Source organism: Nyctereutes procyonoides, unplaced genomic scaffold (assembly GCF_905146905.1).
Source record: "Nyctereutes procyonoides isolate TBG_1078 unplaced genomic scaffold, NYPRO_anot_genome, whole genome shotgun sequence".
Taxonomy (NCBI): domain Eukaryota; kingdom Metazoa; phylum Chordata; class Mammalia; order Carnivora; family Canidae; genus Nyctereutes; species Nyctereutes procyonoides.
This window is the reverse complement of record NW_026575030.1, coordinates 25,697,724-25,721,938: the sequence shown is the minus strand read 5'-3', so window position 1 is coordinate 25,721,938 and position 24,215 is coordinate 25,697,724. Positions and strand designations below refer to the sequence as shown.

Below are 24,215 nucleotides of genomic sequence, written 5' to 3'. Positions count from 1 at the left end.
TCAGTGCTTGAAATTGAGATAAGAGAGTGATTGTGGTTATTGCTAATGACAAAATCTAAGCTCTAACCATGGAGAAGATGGGTAAGGTGAAAAGGAAAACAAGTTCCTTGGAGGAAAGAAGGTCCAGGTCTAAAGATGGTCAGTGAGTTGATCATACATGAGATAGTGACACCAAGAATTATGACAGAAGTAATGTTGGACAGCATGGCAGGGCCAGCAGCTAAAATCAAGGAATCATGGTGGAGAGCAGTAGAAGACTGTACATGGAAGGGTAGTGAACAGAAAAGTCTAATGAGATGAGATTATAAGCTAGATGTGTTTAGAGAGGAGGGAGAGAGAATGATGTAGAAGCCACATGAGAAGGAATTCACTTACGTCAAGTGTGTGAAGGATGTTAGAAAAAAACCAGTACCACTTGAAAGGACTATAAGGGGAAGACATGTCCTCAGAGGAAAGACTGAAACTATAGAGATCCCCTATTTTGTCTCTCAAAGTCCTATATGTCAAAGTCTTGTTTCTTTATCTCTAATTCTGTTTTTGTTATAAGATTTGCTTTCATTTGAATTTATGTCGCTCACATGTTAAATGCTCTGAGTAGCATTTAAAAATCTTAACTGCAAAATAAAAGACAACTAAAAGCCTGACGAACTATCTGCATTGTGTATGTTTTATTGATGTGGTATTTCAGGGACAATTTATTGGAGAGTACAGGGCAGAGCAGGTTTCCTCCTGGCCACTTTTTCCTTTTTGGTAATGATAGTATATCGGCACTTTGCTAATACAGAGGAGGACCTGGACAAGGGACATCTTCCTAAAGCTGATTTTGGATGGGATCATTATATTTGTAAAAGCCATCTCTGGGCATTATTGGACAAAGGCTACGGAAATCTTGGAAAATCAAAGAAAGTGTAACTCTTCAACTTTACTAACTTTCCCAGTTGATTTAAGCTTTATTATTCCTAAGTCTCACCTTCCAATCTCTCCCTTCTTTATGCTTTTTGCACAGATTCTCCCTTTCTGTTCCTTTTGGAAGTGGTAGAGGGTAGAGGATGGTATCTGTCCTGGGCCTTGGAGGGATCAAGATTAGGTTATAAGAGGGGGGAAAAAAGCATATAAGAGAAAAGCCATCACAGAAAACTGTCTAAAAACCAGAGATTAAAAAAAAAAAAAAGAACCAGAGATTTTAATTAGCTCACAACCCATTTTTTTGGATCAGCAGATTCAGGTGATAAAATAATTTCAGTGGAGATAAGATACATACTGCTTCTCAAACCTCTGTGTAGAATGTCACAGGAAGGCACAACCAAGTAGATTGTGATCTGCATTCTGAAGGTAAGTTTTCCCCAGGCCAACGCTTTGAGATGTGTGCTAGAGGTTGTAGGGAACCCACAATGATGGGCATGCCTCTTGGATGTCTCATCTCTGGGGAGACCAAGTTGGACTGGGGATCACATTTCAGGGAACTTCAGAGGCCTGGCCTGAACTTCACCCACATATTGTTAAAACAACAATAATAATGCAACTGATGGATAACTTAACTCTACATCTGAAACTAATGATATACGATATATTGGCTAATTGAATTTAAATTTTTTAAAAAGTGAGAGATTGTGTAGACAGTTATTAGAACTAAATGAAGGAACTTATGAATTACTTATATGTACTCAGCAGTTATATAATAGTTTTTAAAATAAAGGGAAACATTGCAGGAAGGTAGAATGAATATGAGAGGGACCCAGGTTTGAATTCTGATTCTGCTCCTTGCTAGCTGTGTGGTCTTAGAAAAGTTCCTGAAATTTTATGAACTGCATGTTCCTTATCTGTAAAATATATTTTTACAGGGTCATCATGAGAATTTATAAGAATATATAATAGGTGGAAAATAATTGGTAGTAATAATAATACCTGACACTTACATAGCAGTCTCTTTGTGCCAGGGATTATTCAAAAAAATTGTATACTCATTGAATTATATGCTCATTGAATCCTCAAGAAAAGAAAAAGAATGAGTTAAATACTATTATGATGCTACTTTAAAGAGAAACCAGACAGGGAAAGGTTCAATCACTTCCAGAAGTGTAAAGGGCCTGGTCAGTCAGAGCCAGGATTTAAACCCAGAAACCTGGTTGTTAAACATATTGTCTCTCAATAAGGTATTAATCACAAGAACATTGTTTGGGTATAGGTTGATTAGAAAGAACTTGAGACATGAGACTAGAGATGACTGGCATTTATGAAAGACAAAGAGTATGTGAGAATATAATATTACTGGCGACCAGCTTTAACTGTGGAATCCAGTGGAAGAATTTTGGAACAGACTTTTTGTTTTGAGTGGTCCCTGCTCTTTGGAAAAGGACAAATTCTGCTGACTTGTATGATTTAAAACTGGGCTAGGAACTAGAAGGATAAAGTCCCTTTTCTTTTGAAGGCAAAAATTTCCTTTCAAGCATGTTTCATCTTTTTTGATAGTTTTATACAAATTTCTCATTTAAATACTGTATTTTTACCATTAACAATCTTGTCTCTTATTTTCTTGACATTCTTTTTTACAGGCCCTAATTATTGTCCAGTTTCTGGGTGTTTCATATCTGACCACAGCAGGTCAGATAAGACCTGTATATGCCAGTAATAACCATTAGGTGCATTTCTTGTTGTTTTCTCCTACATTCATCTAGCCTGTTCTCCAGCAAAGTTATACTACTTTATTTCATACATGTGTGGTGGTTCCTTCTCAGTTTTGTCCTCTCCAAAGAATCCACAGTATCATTTCCCATCTGAATTGTCTACATGCTGTGTATGTGAATCTCATATATGAATCCAGCCCATTATGCTTTTCTTCTGTGTATACTTTTTGTTAATGATGCCATGAGGAAGCAGAAGAAATATACAAACCCAAAGTTTTGTAAAGAGTTCTCTTTCTCTATGGTGGATCCTCCCAACTCAACATTTTTTCCCTCACTTACACATTTTCCATAGACTGTCTTGTCTACACAAAGGAATACTATCTCTACACTGTCTATTCCCGGATTTGCACCTCCAGGCCAGAGCTCTTCCAGAAACTGTCGACCTGTTCACAAGGTATCTCTATTTGGATGTCTTAGGCAATTCAGATTCAACCTGTGCAAAACCTAATTCGTCATTTTCCATTCCTTCTTTCCTACCCCAACCAAGCACCTTCTCCTGTTCCTTACCAATCTCAGGAAATGGCATGACTATCTACCAATTTGTCCAAGCTGGACACTTGGAGCCATTCTTGACTGTTTCCTGTTCTTTAACTCCCATATGAATTTTTTATTAATCCCCACTGCCTATTATCTTAATTCAAACAACCATATTTCTCATTCCTGAAATAGCCTTCTATTCAAGCTACTATTCCTAGGTCTTACCACCCTTGTGAACAGACAGAGAAAATAACAATATATGAAGAACTATTACAAACCAATTAGAAAAAGACCAACAATCAATAGGAAAAGGAATTAAGGGTATGAAGGAAGAGGACAAGAACCAGTAATTCATAGAAAGATGCTTACCGGGACACCTGCACCCCGATGTTTATAGCAGCAATGTCCACAATAGCCAAACTGTGGAAGGAGCCTCGGTGTCCATCGAAAGATGAATGGATAAAGAAGATGTGGTCTATGTATACAATGGAATATTACTCAGCCATTAGAAGCGACAAATACCCACCATTTGCTTCCACGTGGATGGAACTGGAGGGTATTATGCTGAGTGAAGTAAGTCAATTGGAGAAGGACAAACATTGTATGTTCTCATTCATTTGGGGAATATAAATAATAGTGAAAGGGAATATAAGGGAAGGGAGAAGAAATGTGTGGGAAATATCAGAAAGGGACACAGAACATAAAGACTCCTAACTCTGGGAAACGAACTAGGGGTGGTGGAAGGGGAGGAGGGCGGGGGGTGGGGGTGAATGGGTGACGGGCACTGAGGGGGGCACTTGACGGGATGAGCACTGGGTCTTATTCTGTATGTTGGTAAATTGAACACCAATAAAAATAAATTTATTATTAAAAAAAACTTTTAGATACAAGGTTGAGAAAAAAATGGGGCAGAAGATAATTTTTTGATGGAGAAGGAAGGAATTTGAATTTGGGGATCTGAGAAGGAATGTCCTGCAGAGTCAAGATCACTGATTAATTGCCTAAGTAAAGGGATTGTCAAATGGCAAAAAAAAAAAAGAAAAAAGAAAAAAGAAAAAGAAAGAAAGAAAGATGCTTAATCTCACAAAGGGAGTAAGAAAATAAGTTTAAAATAAAGCAACAGTGGATTACCATTTTTCCATTATAGGAGACCCAAAGTTGAAAGACACGTGGTTCCAAAAATGTAGGTAAACAGACATCAGTGTATGTATTTTTGGTGCGAATGTAAATGGGTGCAATTTCTTTGAAGGACAATTGATAATTATAAGTAAACTTACAAATGTACACATCTTCTAAGAGGATGGATCTTTTAATTGTATTTTCTTTGACACAATTCTTTTTTACCATGTGCATATATTACTTTTTCAGTAAGAAATGTGTTAAATAGTTTTTAAAAATTAGCTTCTGTTGAAAGGAAGAGTCTTTCATTAGGGCAGTAGCATGATGCCTCCTGTTACATCATGGCACTGCCCCCCAGCAGCAGTAGCCCTGATTTCCTGTCTTCACGTCACATACCTATCCCATTTACTTCAGGGCTCTGATGGCATCTGCTTGGAGCTACTCACTTACTCATTCTTTTTCTTTTCTTCCTCCTTCCCCTTATTTCAGAGATAATTTAAGAGGACTGATGGGAACTTGATATAGGTACTCCAAAACTAAAGCTTATCAAAGTAATTTCTATTAATTTACACAAATCATAATACTACATTTTGATTACAGGAAACTTGCCATCTGAAGCTTCTTTCAGGCTATTTTTTTTAAAAGATTTTATTTATTTATCCAAGAAAGAAACAGAGAGAAGGCAGGGACATAGGCAGAGACATAGGCAGAGGGAGAAGCAGGCCCCTCACAGAGAGCCTGATGCGGGCTCAATCCCAGAACTCCGGGATCACGCCCTGAGCCGAAGCAGATGCCCAGCCACTGAGCCACCTGCGCGTCCCCCGGCTATTTTTAATTCATTTTCACTTCCTAACACATACATACTGTACTAGCAATGTCCCAGAGCATGGTAGAAGATTGGGAGAGGTCAGCCGGAATTTAAAAGTGGTTGTGGACAAGGTACTCTTCAAATTGGGTTTAAAGTTCCCTTCTGGGAATAAAAATTTGAAGAATCAAATTAATTATGAGCCCCGTAATCTATAAGCACTAACATAACCATGGGTTGCCTTTTAATATTTGATTAGCATTTGAGTAATACCCCCAATCCAATCAAGGTGATCTGGCTCTAATTCCAGAACAGCAAGACTTCTCCACGTAGGACTAAAATGAAGAAAGCTTAAACCTCCTGAACCGGAATGAACTCTTTTGGAAGATAGAATTCTTGGGGGTGTCAGACTTGAACAGGGAGGTGGAAAGCAAGCATTGGTCATGTGTCTTCAAGATGAACAGGGCGTTTTAACCAGCAATAGAGTTCATTTGGACGTGTTTACCCTTACGGGTTATGCATCAGGTGAGAGCCATCAAGGCTGTCCAGTCAGAGCCTGGCTCCCTGGGCCACTTGGTTTCTCAGTTTTACCTGCAGCCTGCCTCACCTGGTGTCATTTCACTCTTAGACCTTGGGGGCTTTCGGGGCCATTTAGTTTAACCTCTTCCCAATACAGGAATGCTTCCTGACTTCTCATCACTTCCTATTCCGGCTCCACATTAAGGATTCTTCTAAATAAACTTGTTCTATTAGTCCCTGAGTAAGCTTGCCCTCCCAGCTGCAGATTAAATTCCCAGATTTTATCGGGAGAAACTCTTCAGGCCACTCTTAAGGCTACTGAAGGCCAAATCCACTCTTTTAAGGTAAATGGTTAATATTCTCACAACAACTTTATTTGGTCTTAATGGGGGGGGGGATGAAAACAATACAATGACTATTTTAATTTCTTTATTTATCAATAGTATCCAAAAAAGGGGGAGGGGGGAGAAAGAAAAGAATCAGGAGTTACAAAAACAAGTTAAATGCAATATGGAAGCCTACTAATACAAATACATTTCACAAACACATAGGCAACAGAAACATGTTCAAATTGCTTCTTGAAATTTGATTATTTAAAGACAAGTGTAAAGGAAAGACATTCAGATTTGTCCACATGGGCTTACTAGCAGGTGGAGGAGCCCTGCTTTCCAAAAACAGTGATGGGAGTCCAGAGTCATGGCATGTGAGGTTTCCATGAACACTGAATCCTAACAGGCGCTATAATATGTTAGTAAAATCATATACACACTGAGAAAGCCCAAGGAAGCTTGCAGTCTAAGCTCTGTGCTTGTAGAGAGCTGGAGGAACTGAACCTGATTTAATCCTATTTGCTCCATGCAAAGCTCTATGCAAGACTCCCCAAACTAGGCTATTTAGCAGCTTTCCATGAATGGTCATCAGATTGTGTGTTTCTGTGGTGCAGACAATAGCGTCCCTGCTTACAGGAGAATGCAGATCGCTCTAGGGAAATCCATATTGCAGGGTAGGGTGGTCTTAGATGGCAACCACTGTCCTAAATGTAACTGGTGAGGAAACACTTCTTGCTTTAAACAAACTGGTATTCCCACCCTCTCTCTCTCAGGGTCCAAGGGCCGGCAAAACTCAGTCAAGGTGTGCTGCTGGGAGTTCTCCAAGGCAACCGGAGAGGGAGGTACATTTCAGAATGCACAAGTGGGGCTTGAAGAGAGCTTTTAAATGGAATGTATACAAAAGCTCAGAATTCTAAACAAAATGGAACATTCACCTTTCGAAGGAGAACAAGGAAACTTGTTTAGAAGGAATTCCACATTGAGCACAACTTTCTCAGAGTTACCTATGCAGTGCAATCTATGTAATTTCCCCCTCATGGTCTGTAATCTGCCTCCTGAAAATGAGATCTTGTGTCCAGTTTTTAATCTTAGTTGTTCCAAATGCATCTTAAACATGGTAAATAGTGGGGTTAATACTCAGAGTCCAAAAGACAGGAATGATGGACTTCTCCCCAGTCACAGTTTGAACACTCAATTTCCATTTTTCCCTCCTCTTAAAATGTGAAACCATCTTTTATCCTCATCTTGAAAGGGTAAAGCTATTTCTGTTTCCAAGAAAGTTAAAGATGGAGCACAGAAGTGAAGGCAAGGTTGGGAGTGGTTCTCTTTTCCATTCTCTTCCTGGACAGACTTTACCCGAGAGGGCTGTACATCGCAGCACAGCCCAGGCAGCCATCCAGACTGAGGTAAGATTTGGTCATCTTGGTTTTGGCCATCTGGCCCTTTTGATGTAACAGTAAGGTTTCATTTATCCTAAGAAGAAGGAAAATCATAGGAACCTGTACTCTTCTGGACCAATGATCAGAACCACAGAATTTATAATTTATCAAAGTGATAGGTTAATGCACTCCTACTTGCTCAATGAGGAAAACAGAGGCCCAGAAACAGGAAGAGACAGGGCCAAAGTCACTCTCCTAGTTAGTGGTGGATCAAAGAGCATATTAATAGGCACACATATCCGAGCTCTGCTTGGCTGCACTTGTCTCCATCCTTTGGAATACTGATTTGCATGAACTTATTAGAATAAATGGAAACAACAAATTAGCTTTTTGGACCTTAAAAGGTTTGTACGGAGACGGAGACGCTTTGTATTCCCCTGGCTTCTGTCTGAGGCACCCACTGGCAGACTGCTGATACAATGGAAGCCAGGGGGACAAAACTCTGGGCTGCATCTAATATGTTGGAAGGTGGGAGGAGTCTGGGTTATAGCGGTCCCTGCACCAGAAAGAACCCCAGACTCTCCTATCTCTGAAATGGTAGGACTACTGAAAAATAATTACAAAAGCTTAATTTCTAGTCAAGAAAATAAAATACTAAAAAAAAAACAACAATAATATAATGATAATAATTGAAGAATGAAGTCAACTTGCCAAAAAACAATTTTACAGAAAAATAGCACCTTTGGTAAAAAGTATTTCAAAAATTTGGTTAGGTCTCTAAGGGACTCAAAGTATACAAGTATCTGCATCATTTGTGTGCACCCTCCCAGAAACTCCAAGTCTAAGGGACACCAGATAACTAGAAGGATATATCTAGAAGCAGTGGTTGGGGCCATGAGAAGCACAGATGCTGGAGGTCTATTATGCTGATGGCAACAGGAAGGGCTGGACGCAGAATGTGTTCCTCTCCCCTGAGCTTCCCAAACCCCACCTCTGGGGCAGCCTGCAGAGTTCTCTCTGGCATTGCTTGCACTACCCGCAGCATGTTTATAGCTGTGGCAGACTGTGGTTCAGATCTGGGTCCGCTCCTCTCCTAACCCTGATGCAGTATCCTTACTTGTCTCCAGCCCCTGAGCACCATTTACAGTTGCTCTCAAAGCACTCCTAGAAATGAAGGCTATGGCCCTTCCCCTCCTAGCTGGCCGCCCCCATTTCCTTTATTGCAAAACAAATAGACAAAATAAAAACTCATTGCTATACAAACAAATACTGGTGATTTGGCGATTGTAGCAGACACTTGCATATATTGGACTCAGCGCTGAAGTGGAAGAGAAGGTGCCAGACTCTGGACACCTTCCCAGGTGCCTCCTCTTTAGATCTCTTTGGTGCTCATTTTCTTGGTCTTTTCAGCTGTTTCCTTTGAGAAGCAGGAGAAAAGCACAATTTTAATTGTGAATTATTAAAAAAAATCACTGGCATCTATCTAGTCCTCAAGATTTTATACAGTATTGACAGTATTATGCCCCTGCTAATATTAGTTCTGTTTACTTGTCTGTCTCTTCTGTGGATGAGAACAACCTGAGGACAAAGATCATGTCTTATTTTTGACATGGTCACACCAGGGCTGTCACTGAATTAAAGGCTGACCCTATCTGAATGCCTATGGAACAACAGGTCGACAGGATTATCCCCATTTTATTTTATTTTATTTTATTTATTTTTAAAGATTTTATTTATCTATCATGAGAGACAGAGGGAGAGAGAGGCAGAGACATGGGCAGAGGGAGAAGCAGGTTCCCTGCAGGGAGCCTGATGCGGGACTCGATCCCAGGACCCCGGGATCACAACCTGAGCCGAAGGCAGACGCTCAACCACTGAGCCACCTAGGCGCCCCTAGTTTTGCTAGATGAGGGAAGTCCAACAGAAAATGCCATATGATTTCTGTTATGATGGTATATGATTCTAGTATATGATAGTATAGTATATACTATACTATAGAATAGTATATGATTCTATTTGTGTACGTGCAGAACAGGCAAGCCTGTAGAGTTAGAAAGTAGATGAGTGGTTGCCAAGGGCTGGGCGAAGAGAGAATGTGGAGTCATTTCCAATGGGCCTGGGGATTCTTTCTGGGATAATGAAAATGTTCTGGAATTAAGCAACAGTGATGATTGATAATCTAGTGAATATACTAAAAACCACTGGATTGTATATTTTAAAAGGTGAATTTTATGGTATATAAAGTCTATCTCAATAAAAAAATTAATTAGGAAATAAAAAACAACAGTGCCGGGCATCCAGCAGACACTGTTGGTCTCCCGTTCGTAGCCCCTTGCCTTTAACATTTCTAACTGGCATGGCTTCTTACTGCCAGCACCTGCAACTCTTTGCCTGAGGCTTTCCCTGGCTGCTGGAGCCTGCTCTGCCCACACATGCTGGCAGGCCAGAAATGCCAGGGAATTCATGTTGCTGGTGGCAGCCCTTGCCTTTGGCAGATGGGAGTCTGTGGAGGAACACCCCCGCTCGCTTCCCCGTCAGGCATGGGAACTCTGTCCCCGAGCTCCACAACAGGACAAGTTCCACACGCCCACAGTGGTTACATGCCTGGATATACAATCTTTATTGCTTCCTTCCCTTCCTGGGCTTGCTTCCCAACTCCCCTTCTGGTGTCTCCTAGGATTGCTAAATCAACTATTTGTACTCGAGTCCTTGCCTTAGTGTCTGCTTTCTCAGGGAACTCACATAAAACAGAGACCCAGAAAAATGTAAGCTATTATAATTTACCCCCCCCCACTGTCTACTCTGATCATTTCCCCCACCCCAGGGGGAAGGAATTTCTTTTAGGTTCTTTTTTTCTTTTATGTGATCAGACTCTTCTGGAGACTCAGAGCTAATGAAATATGGAAAAACAGAAGGCTAGGAGCTTCTGCTTTGGCTTAAGAAACTGACATGAGGTTTCTATGTTATCAGTGACAATAATGCCAAAATGCATATTAAAAACTGTCAATGAATATGAGCAATTATTTTTGAACAATTAATATGAATAATTATTTTCAAGTCCAATACTTCATGTCAGTAGTTTAGCAGTTCTTATGACTGTTACATTCCCTCAGAACTTAAGGCAGAGAGAAGGCTTGTATACCAGACCCAGTCTACAGACAGGTGACCTGAGGCACAAGGTCCTTTGTTCACTACATGGTAACCCAGCGGGAAGACAGACTTCAGAGCCTGCACATCCAAGTTCCCTCTCCAGGCCCTTACCCAAGTACGGCCGTGAACTGCTATTCTGCCGAGAGCCTTCTCCCCAAGAAGGCCTTTGACTTAATGGCACAGAACCTGAATAGAATTCTTATTTATTGTCTTCTCAAGTCCCAGGACACAGAATCTCTAAGTTCTCCGGGTTTGTCAATCTCAGGCTGTTTTCTAACCAGCTTGGCATTTAGCTGAAATCCTTTCTGCAGTGGTCTACTTTCACTAACTTCCTGCTCATGGCCTCCCAGGAGCTCGGGGTCTTCGGTTCGGGTCTGGGCATTGGTTGTGACAGGGAACAGTAACAATGCTTCAGCCCCTGCTCACTTGCAAGCCACTGCCAACCTATTTGCAGATCACCACCTGCCTAATTCTTACTTATAAAGCCATTAACCAAGTTGTGACCTACATCTGCTAGGACCTGCTGGACCCTGCAAGGACTCCATCAGGGACCCGTCTGTATCATGATTTGATACTGTGGGTTCATCGTTCAGGACTTACTGTATGGACCAGAGTAACCCCTTGGTCTCCTGGAGCATTAGGCAACATCTGAATGGTGGAAGGGTTGAGTGGCAGGATCAGAACCTGAGCCAGCATGGGGGCTGCAACTCACCTGGTGCTTCTGGAGCTCCTGGACATATCTGGTCATCTCCTCCTCTGTCTGGGTCTGGGTCCCCTTCTGATTCTTTCCTGTAAGCACCAAATTTCAGAGCAGTGGTCACTGAGGGAAGCCAGTTTAGGATTCCCCCAATAGGCGCCTGGGTGGCTCAGTCAGTTAAGTGTCTGCTTTCCACTTAGGTCATGATCTCAGGGTCCTGGGATCGAGCCCCGAATCGGGGGGGGGGGGCCCTGCTCAGTGGGGAGTCTGCTTCTCCCTCTACTCCTCCTCTCTGCTCATGCTCTCTCTCTCTCAAATAAGTAAAATCTAATAAAATAAAAAAAGGATTCCACCAATAACCACCTTTTAGGCTCTCAATTTCATCTCTCATTTAACCAATGGAAGGAATGGTGAACTGCCTGCATTTCTCTGAATATGAAGGGTCCCAGGGCAACTGGCACCTTTGTTCACACCCTGTGAACAAAGCAATCTCCTTCACTATCCTCTGGCCGCTCCTATGTCTCCTTTCACTCCTCTGGCACATCCACGCCAGGCACTGGCCCTGCAATAAAAGCTGTGGGGGTATCTGGGTCTTGACTCAGGAAGATCTTCTAGGCTAGCGAGGCTCAACCATTCACGCAGCCGAAGTATCTACAAAACTTTTCAAGATACAGTTATTTAAATTCCACTTTTAGATTCTATTTTTAATTGTTGTTGGGCACCAGGATTTTATAAGGATTCTAAATGATTCTAATGTGCAGCCAGAGTGGATACCTACTGCATCTAGCAATGTTGCCCAACCTTACAGGGTGACCAAAACAAAACAAAACAAAACAGAATTATCTTAAAAATGTAGGTTCCTAAGCTGCTCTTTTGTGGATTCTGATTCAGTAGGGTTAGGATGGAATCTGTATGTTTACCAAGCATAGTGTTTGCTGTTAGGAAACATCACTCTGCCATGCCTTCTTGAGTTTGGCATTAACCTGCCCCTCAAGGCAGTTTCCTAGCTCTGACTCTACTTGGCTTCACATCTTGATGCCCCCTTTTTAATTTTTTTTTAATTTTTAAGATTTTATTTATTCATGAGACAGAGAGAGAGAGAGAGAGAGAGAGAGAGGCACAGACATAGGCAGAGGGAGAAGCAGACTCCATGCAGGGAGCCAGACATGGGACTTGATCCCTGGTCTCCAGGATCAGGCCCTGGGCTGAAGGCGGTGCTAAACCGCTGAGCCACCTGGGCTGCCCTTGATGCCCCTTTTTCTTTGTCCCCTTGTAATTTATGATCTAAGACCAGACTACCTTTCAGGTACTGACTTTGGAATGCTGCCCCTACAGTGTCCTCTCAGATCATGGCCCACACACCAAGACATGCTTACCCTGGGGCCCCACCATCTCCAATGTTCTTTATACCCACACACGGCCCTGAACCTGGGCCATGCAGAGAGGAAGGGTGGGCATGGCTGTGAAAATGGGCATTGTCCCATGGAGGCCATCGTTTGGCGTTTGTCTGATGCATGTGTTGGAGGTTATAACCCAGATGATCATGCTTATTCTGTAAACCAGCTACTTAACAATTGCCTGTGTCTTAGGAATGGATGGTTACCTGTACAAAGGCAGACCAGGAACAGTTAGGTGTGGAGAGCTACTGCAGGGGCTTTTGGGAAGATAAGTATAGGATGCTTCCTGATTGAGGCAGGTTGGGTAGTATTTTGAGATGTTCTCATTTGGCTTCAATAGCTACTGTGTGCTTAGCCTAGCTACCCTAATTTAGTTTTGATTTCTAGCAACTTCTAGGATTTCTAGTTTCTAAACCGCCTCTTCCTGCTCTTCCATTTGTCTCTGGAATTGTCTTGGCTTCCTGCCTTCCCACACTGAGAAGAGACTTGGTCCTGGGGAGTGAGAGACTAGGGATGCCCCGGTAGGACTGAGTTGCATTTGTACTGTTGCTACTGCCTAGGCTTCTCATCTAGAAGGACCTCTTCTGACCTCTGTCTCTCAGTTACCGTCTAACTTGACCTTCCTAAACATGATCCTAAGATGAGCCTGTTCTTTCTTATCTCAGTTTTTTAAAAAGATATAATTTTAAACTCACCCATCTGGTATAAATTTTGGGCTTGGTTCCTACCAACTGACATTTCTTCTCAAACCCCATGTGCCTCTCCATTCTCAACTTGGCTTCACCTTTCTCTTTTCTGTAATCTTCATCTTTTGTCTAATCTGAATGTTGCTTGTTTTTTTCCTGTGACCTGGCTCTGATTCAAGAGTTTCTTCTGATCTTTGGGATCATTCCAACATGCCATGTGGTTTCTGCACTAGTCCCTCCAAACTGTCTCTGATTTTTTTTTTTCTTAGGGATAACCCAAGTCTGTTAATTCAAAGAGGGCCTAGAAACATTTGTCTTTTTCTGCTGAGTATGGACAGCAAGGCGGGAATCATTCTGTCTTCCAACCACCAGAGTCTTTTACATAGATGATTTCCTCAGCTGTCCTAAGGATTAAGAAGCTGTCATAAGGTCATGGGTTAATATGTGAAGTGCTGAGAAGAGTGCCCAGCACACAGTTCTCACTAAGCATTTGCTTTCATTGTTATTATTATTCTTCCAATCTCATCAACATTTGATCTTGCCCTGCATTTTAAACCCCTCTTATACCAAGTCTCTGGAGTGATTTTTGAACTTAATGGATCTGGCGGAAGTGCTGTGCCCTTGATGCTGCCCACTGGGCACTCTGACGCTACAGGCTGGAGGCTGTTACTTGCTCCCCAGCTTCCTTGCTTCTGGCCACTATGCTCTTCTCCATCATCCCCACTCTGACTTTTCCTATGTTGAATTTGCAAAGGAAGTTCTCTTCCTGCCATTCCTTCTTTCTGCCCTAGGGACAGCTCACCATCACAGGTCATGGCTGTGCAGACCCAGTTTCCACAGGCACAGACGCAACGGTTACAGTCCACCTCGGTCTCTGCTCCGTCTGCATATGTCTCATCCTCCAAGGCACATTCTGTTGGGATCGGAAATAAGAGGCAACAGTTTAGAGTGAGGGTGGAACAGGACATCTTGGCTACCGTCTGTGCACTTTGCGTTTGCTTATCCTTCAGATGCAACATATCTGAGTGAATGACGCCATGAATCCAAAGATTTTTGAACCCTAACCTCAGCATGTAAACGATGGACTAGGGCCCAGTCTAGAATTGTGGAAGGAAGTTTTCTTATCAAGCTCTGGAAAATTCCATCAAGACTCTCTATCTTGGCCCTCCCCAAATGCCCCCATTCCCTACAACTCTGTATTTCTTAGGTTAAGCATACTCTTCTCTGGAGGATTGAAGGTCGGGTTGAGACACTTCAGAAACTCTTGGAAGCTGAGTTTCCAGTCGGCATTTTCATCAGACAGTTCAATGAGAGCATCAACACAGAGTCCTCTGGAATAAAACATAGGAGAAATGTGTCAGCAAGAACTCAGCTTCACGCCAATGGAAAGGAACTAAGCATAATGATCACATACACATGGGGCCCCCCATAGGAGGCCAAGGGGTTGATTGTTAACTGAGGAACTTTCTTTACTGCCTTCCCACAAGCATCATCCATCTTGACTCCTATGAGCATCCAACCTTTACTTTGTTATGCTTGATGTCAGATCACTAGTGTTGTTCAAATGTTCCTCCCAAGAAGACTAAAGTTTCCTGAGTGGTTCTGTCCACTTTAATAGACGTACTCACTGCCCACACACCTTCCATGAGCAATTGCCTTTCCCCAATGTACTGGGGTCAACCAAACTAGGAAAATCAAAACAGAAGGGAGATTGGGGTGCCTGGGTGGCTCAGTCGGTTAAGCATCTGCCTTTAGCTCAGGTCATGATCCTGAGGTCCTGGGATCCAGCCTTGCACCCATCTCCCTGCTCAGTGGGGAGTCCACTTCTCCTTCTCCCTCTGCCCCTCCCTCCGCTCTCTTTCATTCTCTCTGTCAAATAAATAAAGTCTTGAAAAAATCAGAAGGGAGATGAATAGGTGATAGGAATGGAATATGTGATGTAAAGAATATGGCGTTCAAGCAGGCATTGTCACTATCATTATTCTAGAAAGAGAAACGTATGTTCAGAAAAGTTTATGGAGCCACAGTTCCCTCATGCTCCTCTTGACCTGGATTTGAGCCCTGATCCAATCACCTCCTATCCAAATGGCCTTGAGCTAGCTCTTCAACTTCTCTGAGCCTGATCTCTCATCTGTAGAATGAGGACAGGGAGCCCTCCTTCACTGGGATGTTAGGAAGATCAAATGCTGAACTTCTAAAATATTATCTAATTTCAAGTTATCAAAATATGAAGGATTTTCAGATATTATACTGTAAGGTCATGAACTATTACTAAGAAAAAAGTCATTCTAGAATCTGGGCTTCATGCTTTCTACTTCTTCAGAACAAAAGAGGTGCTGTTCCTATTTTTAAATCTTGCTGATGTACTGGAACCACATCGGAAATTTCTCAGGGATTAGTTTTTATTAATATTTACTCTGGAATAATATCAGAAAAGGACAGGGACATGCTCTCATTTGTGACAATTAGGGTTCTCTATGTGAAACAGCACCAATTATCTTAAAAATCAGAACTAAAGCTATTTTTGATTCGCAGTTAAATAATACAGAAATGTAATTCCTTCAGAAAATTAACCATTAAAACCTTCCCCACGATACTCAGCAACACTTTTGCTCTGATGTGACCTTGATAATTTACTTTAAGATTACATCGTATTCCTTGCAAGTTGGGCCAAAAACAACAACTATTTGATCAGATACCAGGAGTGCTCAATATATTAGTTCATAATGTTCACAAAATAGACCAGGACAGAATTCCTATTTGCACTGTAGCTCCTTGCAGATAGGAAGGGATTCAAATCCCCTTTCCTATCCACCCAGCCTTCACCTTGTGGACCACTCCTTGATCCCTCAGCTCCACTCACCTAAGCAGCTTGTTATTCTCCTGGTCTGCATAGGTAGTGATGTTGATGGCAGTCTCATTCTGCTCCACAAATTTCAGTAATTCACTGGAGTCCAAGCGAGAGTCACCATTATCAACGTTCTAGAAAGGGGATGAAGAGATCTTTCAGGAACACTTTGTAGGTCTGTCTCCCACTCAGCTTGGCCCATCTTTGGTTCATCTTGCTCTCGATATACTCTGACCCTGCCCTGGCCTGGCCTCAGAGCTACAGCAACAAAGGCTTGAAGACTTGAGAAGGCACTCACTCCTCAAAACATACAAGTGAAAGTGTGTGGGCAGAGGCCATGGAGGGCCTTTCAAACCCAATACCTTGCTCAGAAGGGCGGCCAGGGCATAGGCCTGTGTTACCCAAGCAGCCCTGGGTGCTTGAGGGCACTCTGCAGCCTCCTCCCTGACACTGCCGTGCAGACATTCTCTGCTTAACATCTTGGTTCGGGCCAGCCACCATACACTGTTCTCATACCTTAATGGACTTGTAACAGGATGCATATCTCTAACAAGCTGCTTGGGAAGAGCAATGCAGGTGACTCTCAGAGCTCACTCTGGGAGTCACAGGACCATGTTTTGCTGTTTGATTTCCCTGGTCTGCTCTTGTGCTTAACATCTATACCGGTACCTCTAACCAAGCACATCAGTGAGAAGTCACAAGCAAAGGCCCTGAATTGATCACCTACAGGCAGAAGGTGGGGGACCCCATCGCAGGCGTGTGCACAGGTCCTTGGCTTACTGAGCACAGGCTGTCCTCATGATCCAGCTGACATCCCACAAGCACAGGATGAGGGTACGGTGAGCTCAGGCATTACCCCCCTCTTTGGCAAGATAGTCCTAGACCATAGCCATTTGGGACTATTCAAAATGCCCAGGTCCCAGCTGCAGGAGGAAGGTGTCGATTTCAAGGTCTTATCAAATTCTAAGTTGATATGGCTGCTCTCTTAAATAGTTCCAATGGGGGGAAAAATGTTTTTTAAAAAATTCTTTCCCTAGGCTGCCTCGTACTGCTGCCTTGGGCGATAACCAGCATTCCCATGTTACTTTCAAGGTGGGTCCCCAGGTGGTGTAAAGGCTTCTGGAAGAAAAGTCGGTCCAGTCTTCCTGGTAGAAGGGACTCCCCTTCCATGACTGTCATGGGTCACATGCATTCTACTCTAAGGTTGTAAATCTTTCCATGGTGTGTATAATGACAGGTATGTATAAAACAAACTATGTCAGCCCTTCCTTAGTACCTCTTCATTCTTGTCCCAATTCCTAGCAACAGGTCTCAGATGTTTTCTAGTCACTATACATTCACCCTGAGGAAACTGCCCTTCACCTTGTGAAGGTTCAATTAATTAATGGAGAGAAATGATATAAGGTTGGCCAGGTGTCATTCTTAGCAGGGCAGGACTTTCTTGATTCCAAATGTTCTAAGTGCTAGACAGACAGAAGCAATTCTCATGGACTCCAACGCCATCACGGCCTGAGGAGAGAGTGAGCCTGAAGACCTGGTGCCCTATGGCACCTGGGGACACCAGGAGCCTGTGACACATGGGCCAGGCAGCTCCCAAAAGACAGTGTTGCGTGCACACACTTCATATTCAGGAGGGCCAGAATCCAGGCCTAAAGCTGAGAGGAGAGCCAGCCAGGCCTCCCCAGGCCAGCTCTATTGTGGAATCCACAGACCTCCACCAGCCGCAGAAATAGCCTGGATTGCCTGGAAGGCTCGCCTAGGGGGTCATGAACTTGGATCATGGATCAACGTAACTCGCTCCACTTCTGTTCAGCCAACCAGTGACAAAAGGCACAGTACCTCTGTATGCCTGCATTTCCCAGCTCTATCTATGCTTGATGTAACACCCCTTCCTTCTGTGTAACTGTAGGGTTGTAGGAAGGCAGGAATACATGTGATACAAAACTAAATATGTTTTGGCTTAGTGCAAATTTAGAGACTATTCAGTGGATGGGCTACGTCAGGCACTCGCTCACACACAGCACCTATGGAGCTAGGGGACATGACACCAGAGTAAGGGAGGTAAGTCTGGCTCCACTCGTGGCCTTGGCCACCAGGGGTCTGCCACCAAGAGTCCAGCGTGTGTATATGATGTGGCCATGACAGGTTCTCTCTACCCGGGTCTGTTACATGTTCACTGGAGAAATCATGAATGAATCACTAGGTAAGGTGAGAGTCTGGTTTTGGTCTTATCCAAATTCTGATTATATTTTCTTTTCAACTAATTTTGATATAAGGAATACCAGCTGAGTTGGAGGGCAGTTCACTGGTTCAGAAACAGTTTCCATGAGATATCAGATCTCTCACCGATAGGCAGCTGTTTGCCTAGTGGGAAGGAATCTCCCTAGGAAGACTGCACCACACAGGACTCCAATATTCATCAAAAAGTAGATAGTGAAACCCTTTCACAGAAGACACTGCCAGAGTGTCTGGCATAAGCAAGCGTGTGTGTGTCAGTCATGATCAAGCTTCCTTGGTCAGGAGTGGGAATGCCCTAGAGGAAGCTACTTTCTCAACTGCCGGAGCAGGTGAAGAGGTGTCAAGGGGGGTGTGGGGCCCAGGTACTAGGGAATCAAAGTAATAACAGGTGCCATTGGTGCCTGAGGTAGGGTGTCACCAAGGGGCTACTATGAATGATTACAAGGTCCCAAGAGGCCCCTTGGAAAGAAGGTCCTGGGTCTCCTGGGCCTTGGCGGCCATGGCAGATGTGGCTCGTGCTCCTCACTCAGCTTCGGAAGAATCATTTTCTTCAAGTTACTTTCTGCTCCTGGCTCAGCACTATAACATATTTTTCTGTATTTGAGGAACCACCCTCTGCCCCAAGGGCTCTGTAGTGTTGGCAGATTGAGACAGAGGACAGATGAGAAGGGCTGTGCTTTCTCCACCAGGTGCGATCTCAAACACTTGGAACCCAGAGAGAACTCGCTAAATGCAGTCACACAAGTGAAGTCTTAAATGACCAAATACCCAGTCCAGTATTTCTTTATCCATGAGGTCCATAATGTCAGTTAGGAAGAGGAATTAAAAAAAAAAAAAAGGAAGAGGAATTCACAGATGAGGCTGGTATTGAGCATGTGTGTTGGCCACAGAGCTGCCAAAGAATCCCTCATGTGCTGCCAAGGAATCCTTCAAGTGTCTGGGGTAGCTTCTGAGTCCAGGCTGGGTGTGGCCTGGGACAGGAGGCCCTGGAAGCACGTGAGAACATATACCCCTGTGGATGAGCATGAGGGCATCTACCTAGAGATGTGCATCTGGGGTAAAGGGGGCTTTTTTGCTTAGCTGGGAATGTGGGTATCTGAATGTGTGTCTGTGAGTAGGCTGTGTCTCTGTGTGGGGAGTGCATCTCTGTATGTGGGATGTGTGTGTCGTGTGCATGGTCTGCTTGTGGTATTTTTACCCCTGGGTGTGACAGACATATGTGTGTGTGTGTCTGTGTTCTTGTCAATCAGCTGGAAGTGCGCCCTTAACTGCTTCTTCTAACAATGTCTCCAGCTCTCTGAAAAATCTACGTGCCATGGGAGCCCTACTCATGGCAAAATATTATTTCCAACCTTTTCCAAAGCAGGATCTCTCCTGTCCCCAAGTGGAACAACCTGTCTCCTACACTAAATGATGAGACAAGCAATATCTAGGTTCATGAAGAATCCTAGATCCATGAAATGCCAGTCCATCGACTTCTCTGATGAGGAGGAGCTCTACAGGCCAGGGACAGTCAAGCTAATGACTTAGAGAAATGATAAACTGAGGGGGAAGGAGGCTGAAGCAGCCTGGGTCTGGGTGAGATCAGAAGTCATAGTGTATCAACAGCTAGCTCTAGGAGGTAGAGGGTGGGGGGATACATACAGGATAGGGGGACAGAGCCTGGCCATATACACATGCAGTAGATCCCAAAGGCTCTACTGCTGGAGTCCCAATGATCAAGCTGATCAGAAAGCAACTATCACGGCTTCATGGAGTGATGGAAGATGTGATGGGGCAAGGGAGAGGAAGTCGGGAGAGGAAGTCTCCCCTTATCTGGAGCTGAAGAGTTAACCCCAACTCTGGATTACCTTAAAGTACTTGTCTAGGATTTCACTGTAGTTGCTGCCTTTGGAGAACCAGCCATCTGGAATAATCTCTGCTTCCAGCCACTGGATGATGCGACGCCGGAGCTCATCGCGGTTGGACTGATAGCAAACGACTGCAGGAGAGGGGAGGGAGGTCAGCTGAGCAGTAAGGACCTCAGTGTCACCCAGCAGCCATTCTGTGGGAGGTTTGGCGCTTGGGGCTCTGTATATGGCATCTTATTGAATTTCCACAGCACTCCAGGGACACAAAACTATCACACATGTTTGACAGGAGTCAATACATAATGGACAACGGAAAACGTCCAAACCAGGATTCAAGCTTATGTTTCTTTCTTTCTTTTTTTTTTTTTTAATTTACGATAGTCACACAGAGAGAGAGAGAGAGGCAGAGACACAGGCAGAGGGAGAAGCAGGCTCCATGCACCGGGAGCCCGACGTGGGACTCGATCCCGGGTCTCCAGGATCGTGCCCTGGGCCAAAGGCAGGCGCCAAACCACTGCGCCACCCAGGGATCCCAAGCTTATGTTTCTAAAAAAAATTTATAACAATCGAGAATATTGAAATAAAGAGACAATGCTACTTAGGTGAGGAAAACATAAAGCAGAAAAATAAAGGGCATTTTCATTAACTTCAGGAAGCTGAGGGGGAAAAAATCAATCAATCAATCAACAGCTCTCTTGGCTCAAAGCTGAGCTGAAATAATAAGTGAATGAAGGAGCACATTATAATTTTTCATGCCACCAGATTTTAAATTCTCTATAGCTTTTTCCTCTGCCAACTGGGTCTATCAAAACTCTCCTACTTAAAATTTTACACTGTCTGCATTATCCTTTGTTCTAAACTACAGAACACAAGGTCAAGAGAGGGCCATGCTGTAATCCTGCTCTGAACAGCTGTTGTAAGACACATGGCAATAACAGGTGGGATTGAGGGTTGGGTAGATGGGGGACAGAGAAGGGAAAGCCTTGGCAAGAGGAAATTCCTGGAAGACAACACACACTGGGATGTGCACAGGGCCCTGAGCCAGGGGAACAGAAATGTGGGTGCCACTTCCAAGCTCTGTAATTCAGGGAAATTCACTTAATCTCCCTAAGCCTCAATTTCCTCATCTATGAGGTCATTACAATAAAGATGACCTCATATTATTTAAAGAACTAAGGAAAAGCATACGATAAGATTCTGTACTTATCATGATGAAATTTTAATTTTTACCCATAGAAAACCATGGAAAAAGTCTTACTAGCATTTCCAATTATCTCCCGTCAAAAGAAGTTGTGCTTTCTGATTCCTCTAGTCCTGTGACATCAGCATGAATTACAGAGCACTGAAGGAAAGATTCGGTGGCTTTTCTGTTCTTTTAATGCAATCACTACTCAGCAAAAATGGAAAACACAGCCAACATTCTGACCCAACCAGCTGCTTCAAATGGCAAGCACAAAAAAAATGCAGTTTTGCAGCTTTCCCGAGCTGTGTTGAGGAGTGACCAGTTCTGGGTCACAAGTTCTGACAGACAGATCTTGTGAGCTTCAGCAGAGACCGTGAAACACAAAATGCCCTCATAAAAAGAATGTCTTTCCTAAAATGCACCCTGGAGAGAAAAGAGGCACTCACCTGGGCTGGCAGATGGACTCACGGATTTCTTCTCTGCAAATCAAAAGGAGGACACGCATAATACAAAGTGAAGACAAAAGAACATTTCTGTGTATTGCGAGGATTAAAACCATCCCATGTTAAGGGGGCCACTTACACCCTTTTCGTCATTTTGTCCTGGACCCTGTCTCCTTTCCTTCTTCCAGGGCCTGAGCATGGGGATTTTTTTCTTCGCTGCTTTATTTGACATTTTTGGGAATCGAGTTGCCCTCCAGGTCTCATACCTCCTCCTGTGAGGCTGAGGGGTGGGAATGGGTTGCTGGGACTCTGGGTATCTGGAATAGGTTTCTGGAATCATTTTAGAGAGGGAAATAGAGTGGAGACTCACACGTGGGAAACAGTTTCTTATTTCACCAGGACAGGTCAAAGCTGAGAGGGGCTGAGTGGGGCTGTGGCTTGGCAGGCTAATTAGCAACGAGCTTGGGAGCCCCTCCCTCTTATCCTAATGGCAATGATTTGAGTGCAAAATAGAAGAAATATATAAATCAGAGTTGAGACATGCCCAAATTTAAAAAGTGAAATTCAGGGCGCCTGGGTGGCACAGTCAGTTAAGCATCCAACTCTTGGTTTCAGCTCAAGTCATGATTTCAGGGTCGGGAGATGGAACTACACATCGAGCTCCATGCTCAGTGTAGTCTGCTTGGGATTCCCCCTCTCCCCCTGCCCCTCCCAACTGTACTCTCTCTAAAATAAATAAAGAAATCTTTAAAAAAAACAAATAAAAAATGAAATTATCTGCTTTAAAAAGGTAAATAATTCATTTAAACCCTTCTTTATTATTATCGATTACTGATGTGGTCCCCTATCCATTGCAGACAGTCCTGGAAGCCCCCGGGGGAAGCTGATGCAGGAAACCCTGCGCAGAAGCCAGTAGGCTCATGAGCGCCAAGAGCTAGGTGGCCTCTGTGGCTTTGGGTGCTGTGGTCAAGTGGAAAGGGCTCTGGGAAGCCAGGTCACACTGCTGTGTTCCCTGGCTCCTCTGGCTGGAGCTGGGAGATGGTGGTAAGAGCACACCTTACCTTTGCAGTGTCCATCATAATCGACCTGGATTTTGGATCCAGTGAGGCAGGCGTCTCGATGCAGCTCACAGTGGTTGAGGTAGGTCTTGCCGTTGCTGCCGCACACAGGCCTCTTGTGAGGTTTGCATTGCTGAAACAGACCCAAGGAGGATGTCCGTGCAATCAGGGTGCCAACACACGCATGCATACACACACACACACACACACACACGCACGCACACACACACACACACGTGCAGCCTGTGGGTGCACCCTGATAGGGAGCCTCAGCTCTGGCATCGGGAACTCTACCCCACTCGGGGTTGGAGGCATGCATCATTTTGCAGCCCTGCCTGGTCCCCTGGGCTGATCCCGGTTCAGGGTCATCTCTTCCATTCAGGGAAGAAACAGACCACCCTGACCCTATCAAATTAGCAGCGGGGGCATTTTATTAGAAGTCAGGAATGTGAATGCTGTGTCACTTTGGAGAAAGTCACTCAAGGTCTTTAGATGAATTCAGATCCTTTAAAACACCAACATTCTATGACACAAGAGCCAGATTGAGAGCAGGGAACGTGGAGACTGATAGGCAGGTGCACGCATGCGCACACGTGCCCACACACACCCTCCCTCCCTCCCCCAATTCTTCAGTTCCTTCGGGGTTTAACTAGAAGGATTTTTGCTCTCTTGCTTTGTGTAGTATTTGGGGGCCATTCTGTTTTCCTCCTGCTCTCACAAGGCCTGTTGGGAGGTGGGGCTGGAGACGCCTGGGTCTTTGTGAAGTGCTACAGGGAATCGTTATGGACAGGGAAATGGACTAAAGTTCACTTGGCAAGTCGGTTCTCTGTTGGCTATTTCAAGGGCCATGGCCACAGGGCAAGCCCGATGTCTTTAGGCTTTTGTGGTTTTTGAAAGGTGGTAAGGGGGAACCACATTCAGCTCAGCCCTGATAAAGGTACCAAAGCAAGAAAGAGCATATCTGGTAAGAAGCAGCATGGAACACTGGAGCTGGAAGGTAGCCCTGCTTCTCTGATTTTAGATGAAAATACCAAAGCCTGGGAAGACAAACTTCATTTAACCAATATCAATTACTGAGTTCTTGCTAAATATTCCACATGCTAGATAAACATGGTCTCTTGTTTTCACAGTGTCCAGTGACAACTGACTTGCTCAAAATCACACAGATCTTATGTGGTCAAGGTGAGGCTAGACGCCAGGTTTCCTGACTGTAAGTTCAGGTTCATACCACCACACAGTGGCCAGGTACACCTCTGGCAAGGTCCTCCTAAGGCTCCCAGTATGTCCTGTTTTCAGGTTTCTAAGCTGAGGGGGGGGGGGGGTCTTCCTTTCTGGACAATGCTCAGGATCCTT

The 24,215-nt window shown here is 43.9% G+C and overlaps 1 protein-coding gene across 1 annotated transcript in view; it reads right to left on the bottom strand.

Annotated features, from left to right (window-relative positions):
• Positions 1-6,020: 6,020 nt before the first annotated feature.
• The window catches only part of FSTL1 (follistatin like 1), a 53,016-nt gene continuing 34,821 nt past the window's right edge, over positions 6,021-24,215 (bottom strand). Inside the window, exons 4-11 of the mRNA XM_055316254.1 lie at positions 22,866-22,995; positions 21,808-21,840; positions 20,179-20,309; positions 16,106-16,224; positions 14,461-14,573; positions 14,045-14,155; positions 11,175-11,251; positions 6,021-8,729 (exon numbers count right to left, since the gene is read on the bottom strand). Of these exons, the coding sequence (XP_055172229.1) occupies positions 8,685-8,729; positions 11,175-11,251; positions 14,045-14,155; positions 14,461-14,573; positions 16,106-16,224; positions 20,179-20,309; positions 21,808-21,840; positions 22,866-22,995 (759 nt within the window). The 3' untranslated portion in view covers positions 6,021-8,684. The remainder of the gene's footprint in view (positions 8,730-11,174; positions 11,252-14,044; positions 14,156-14,460; positions 14,574-16,105; positions 16,225-20,178; positions 20,310-21,807; positions 21,841-22,865; positions 22,996-24,215) is intronic.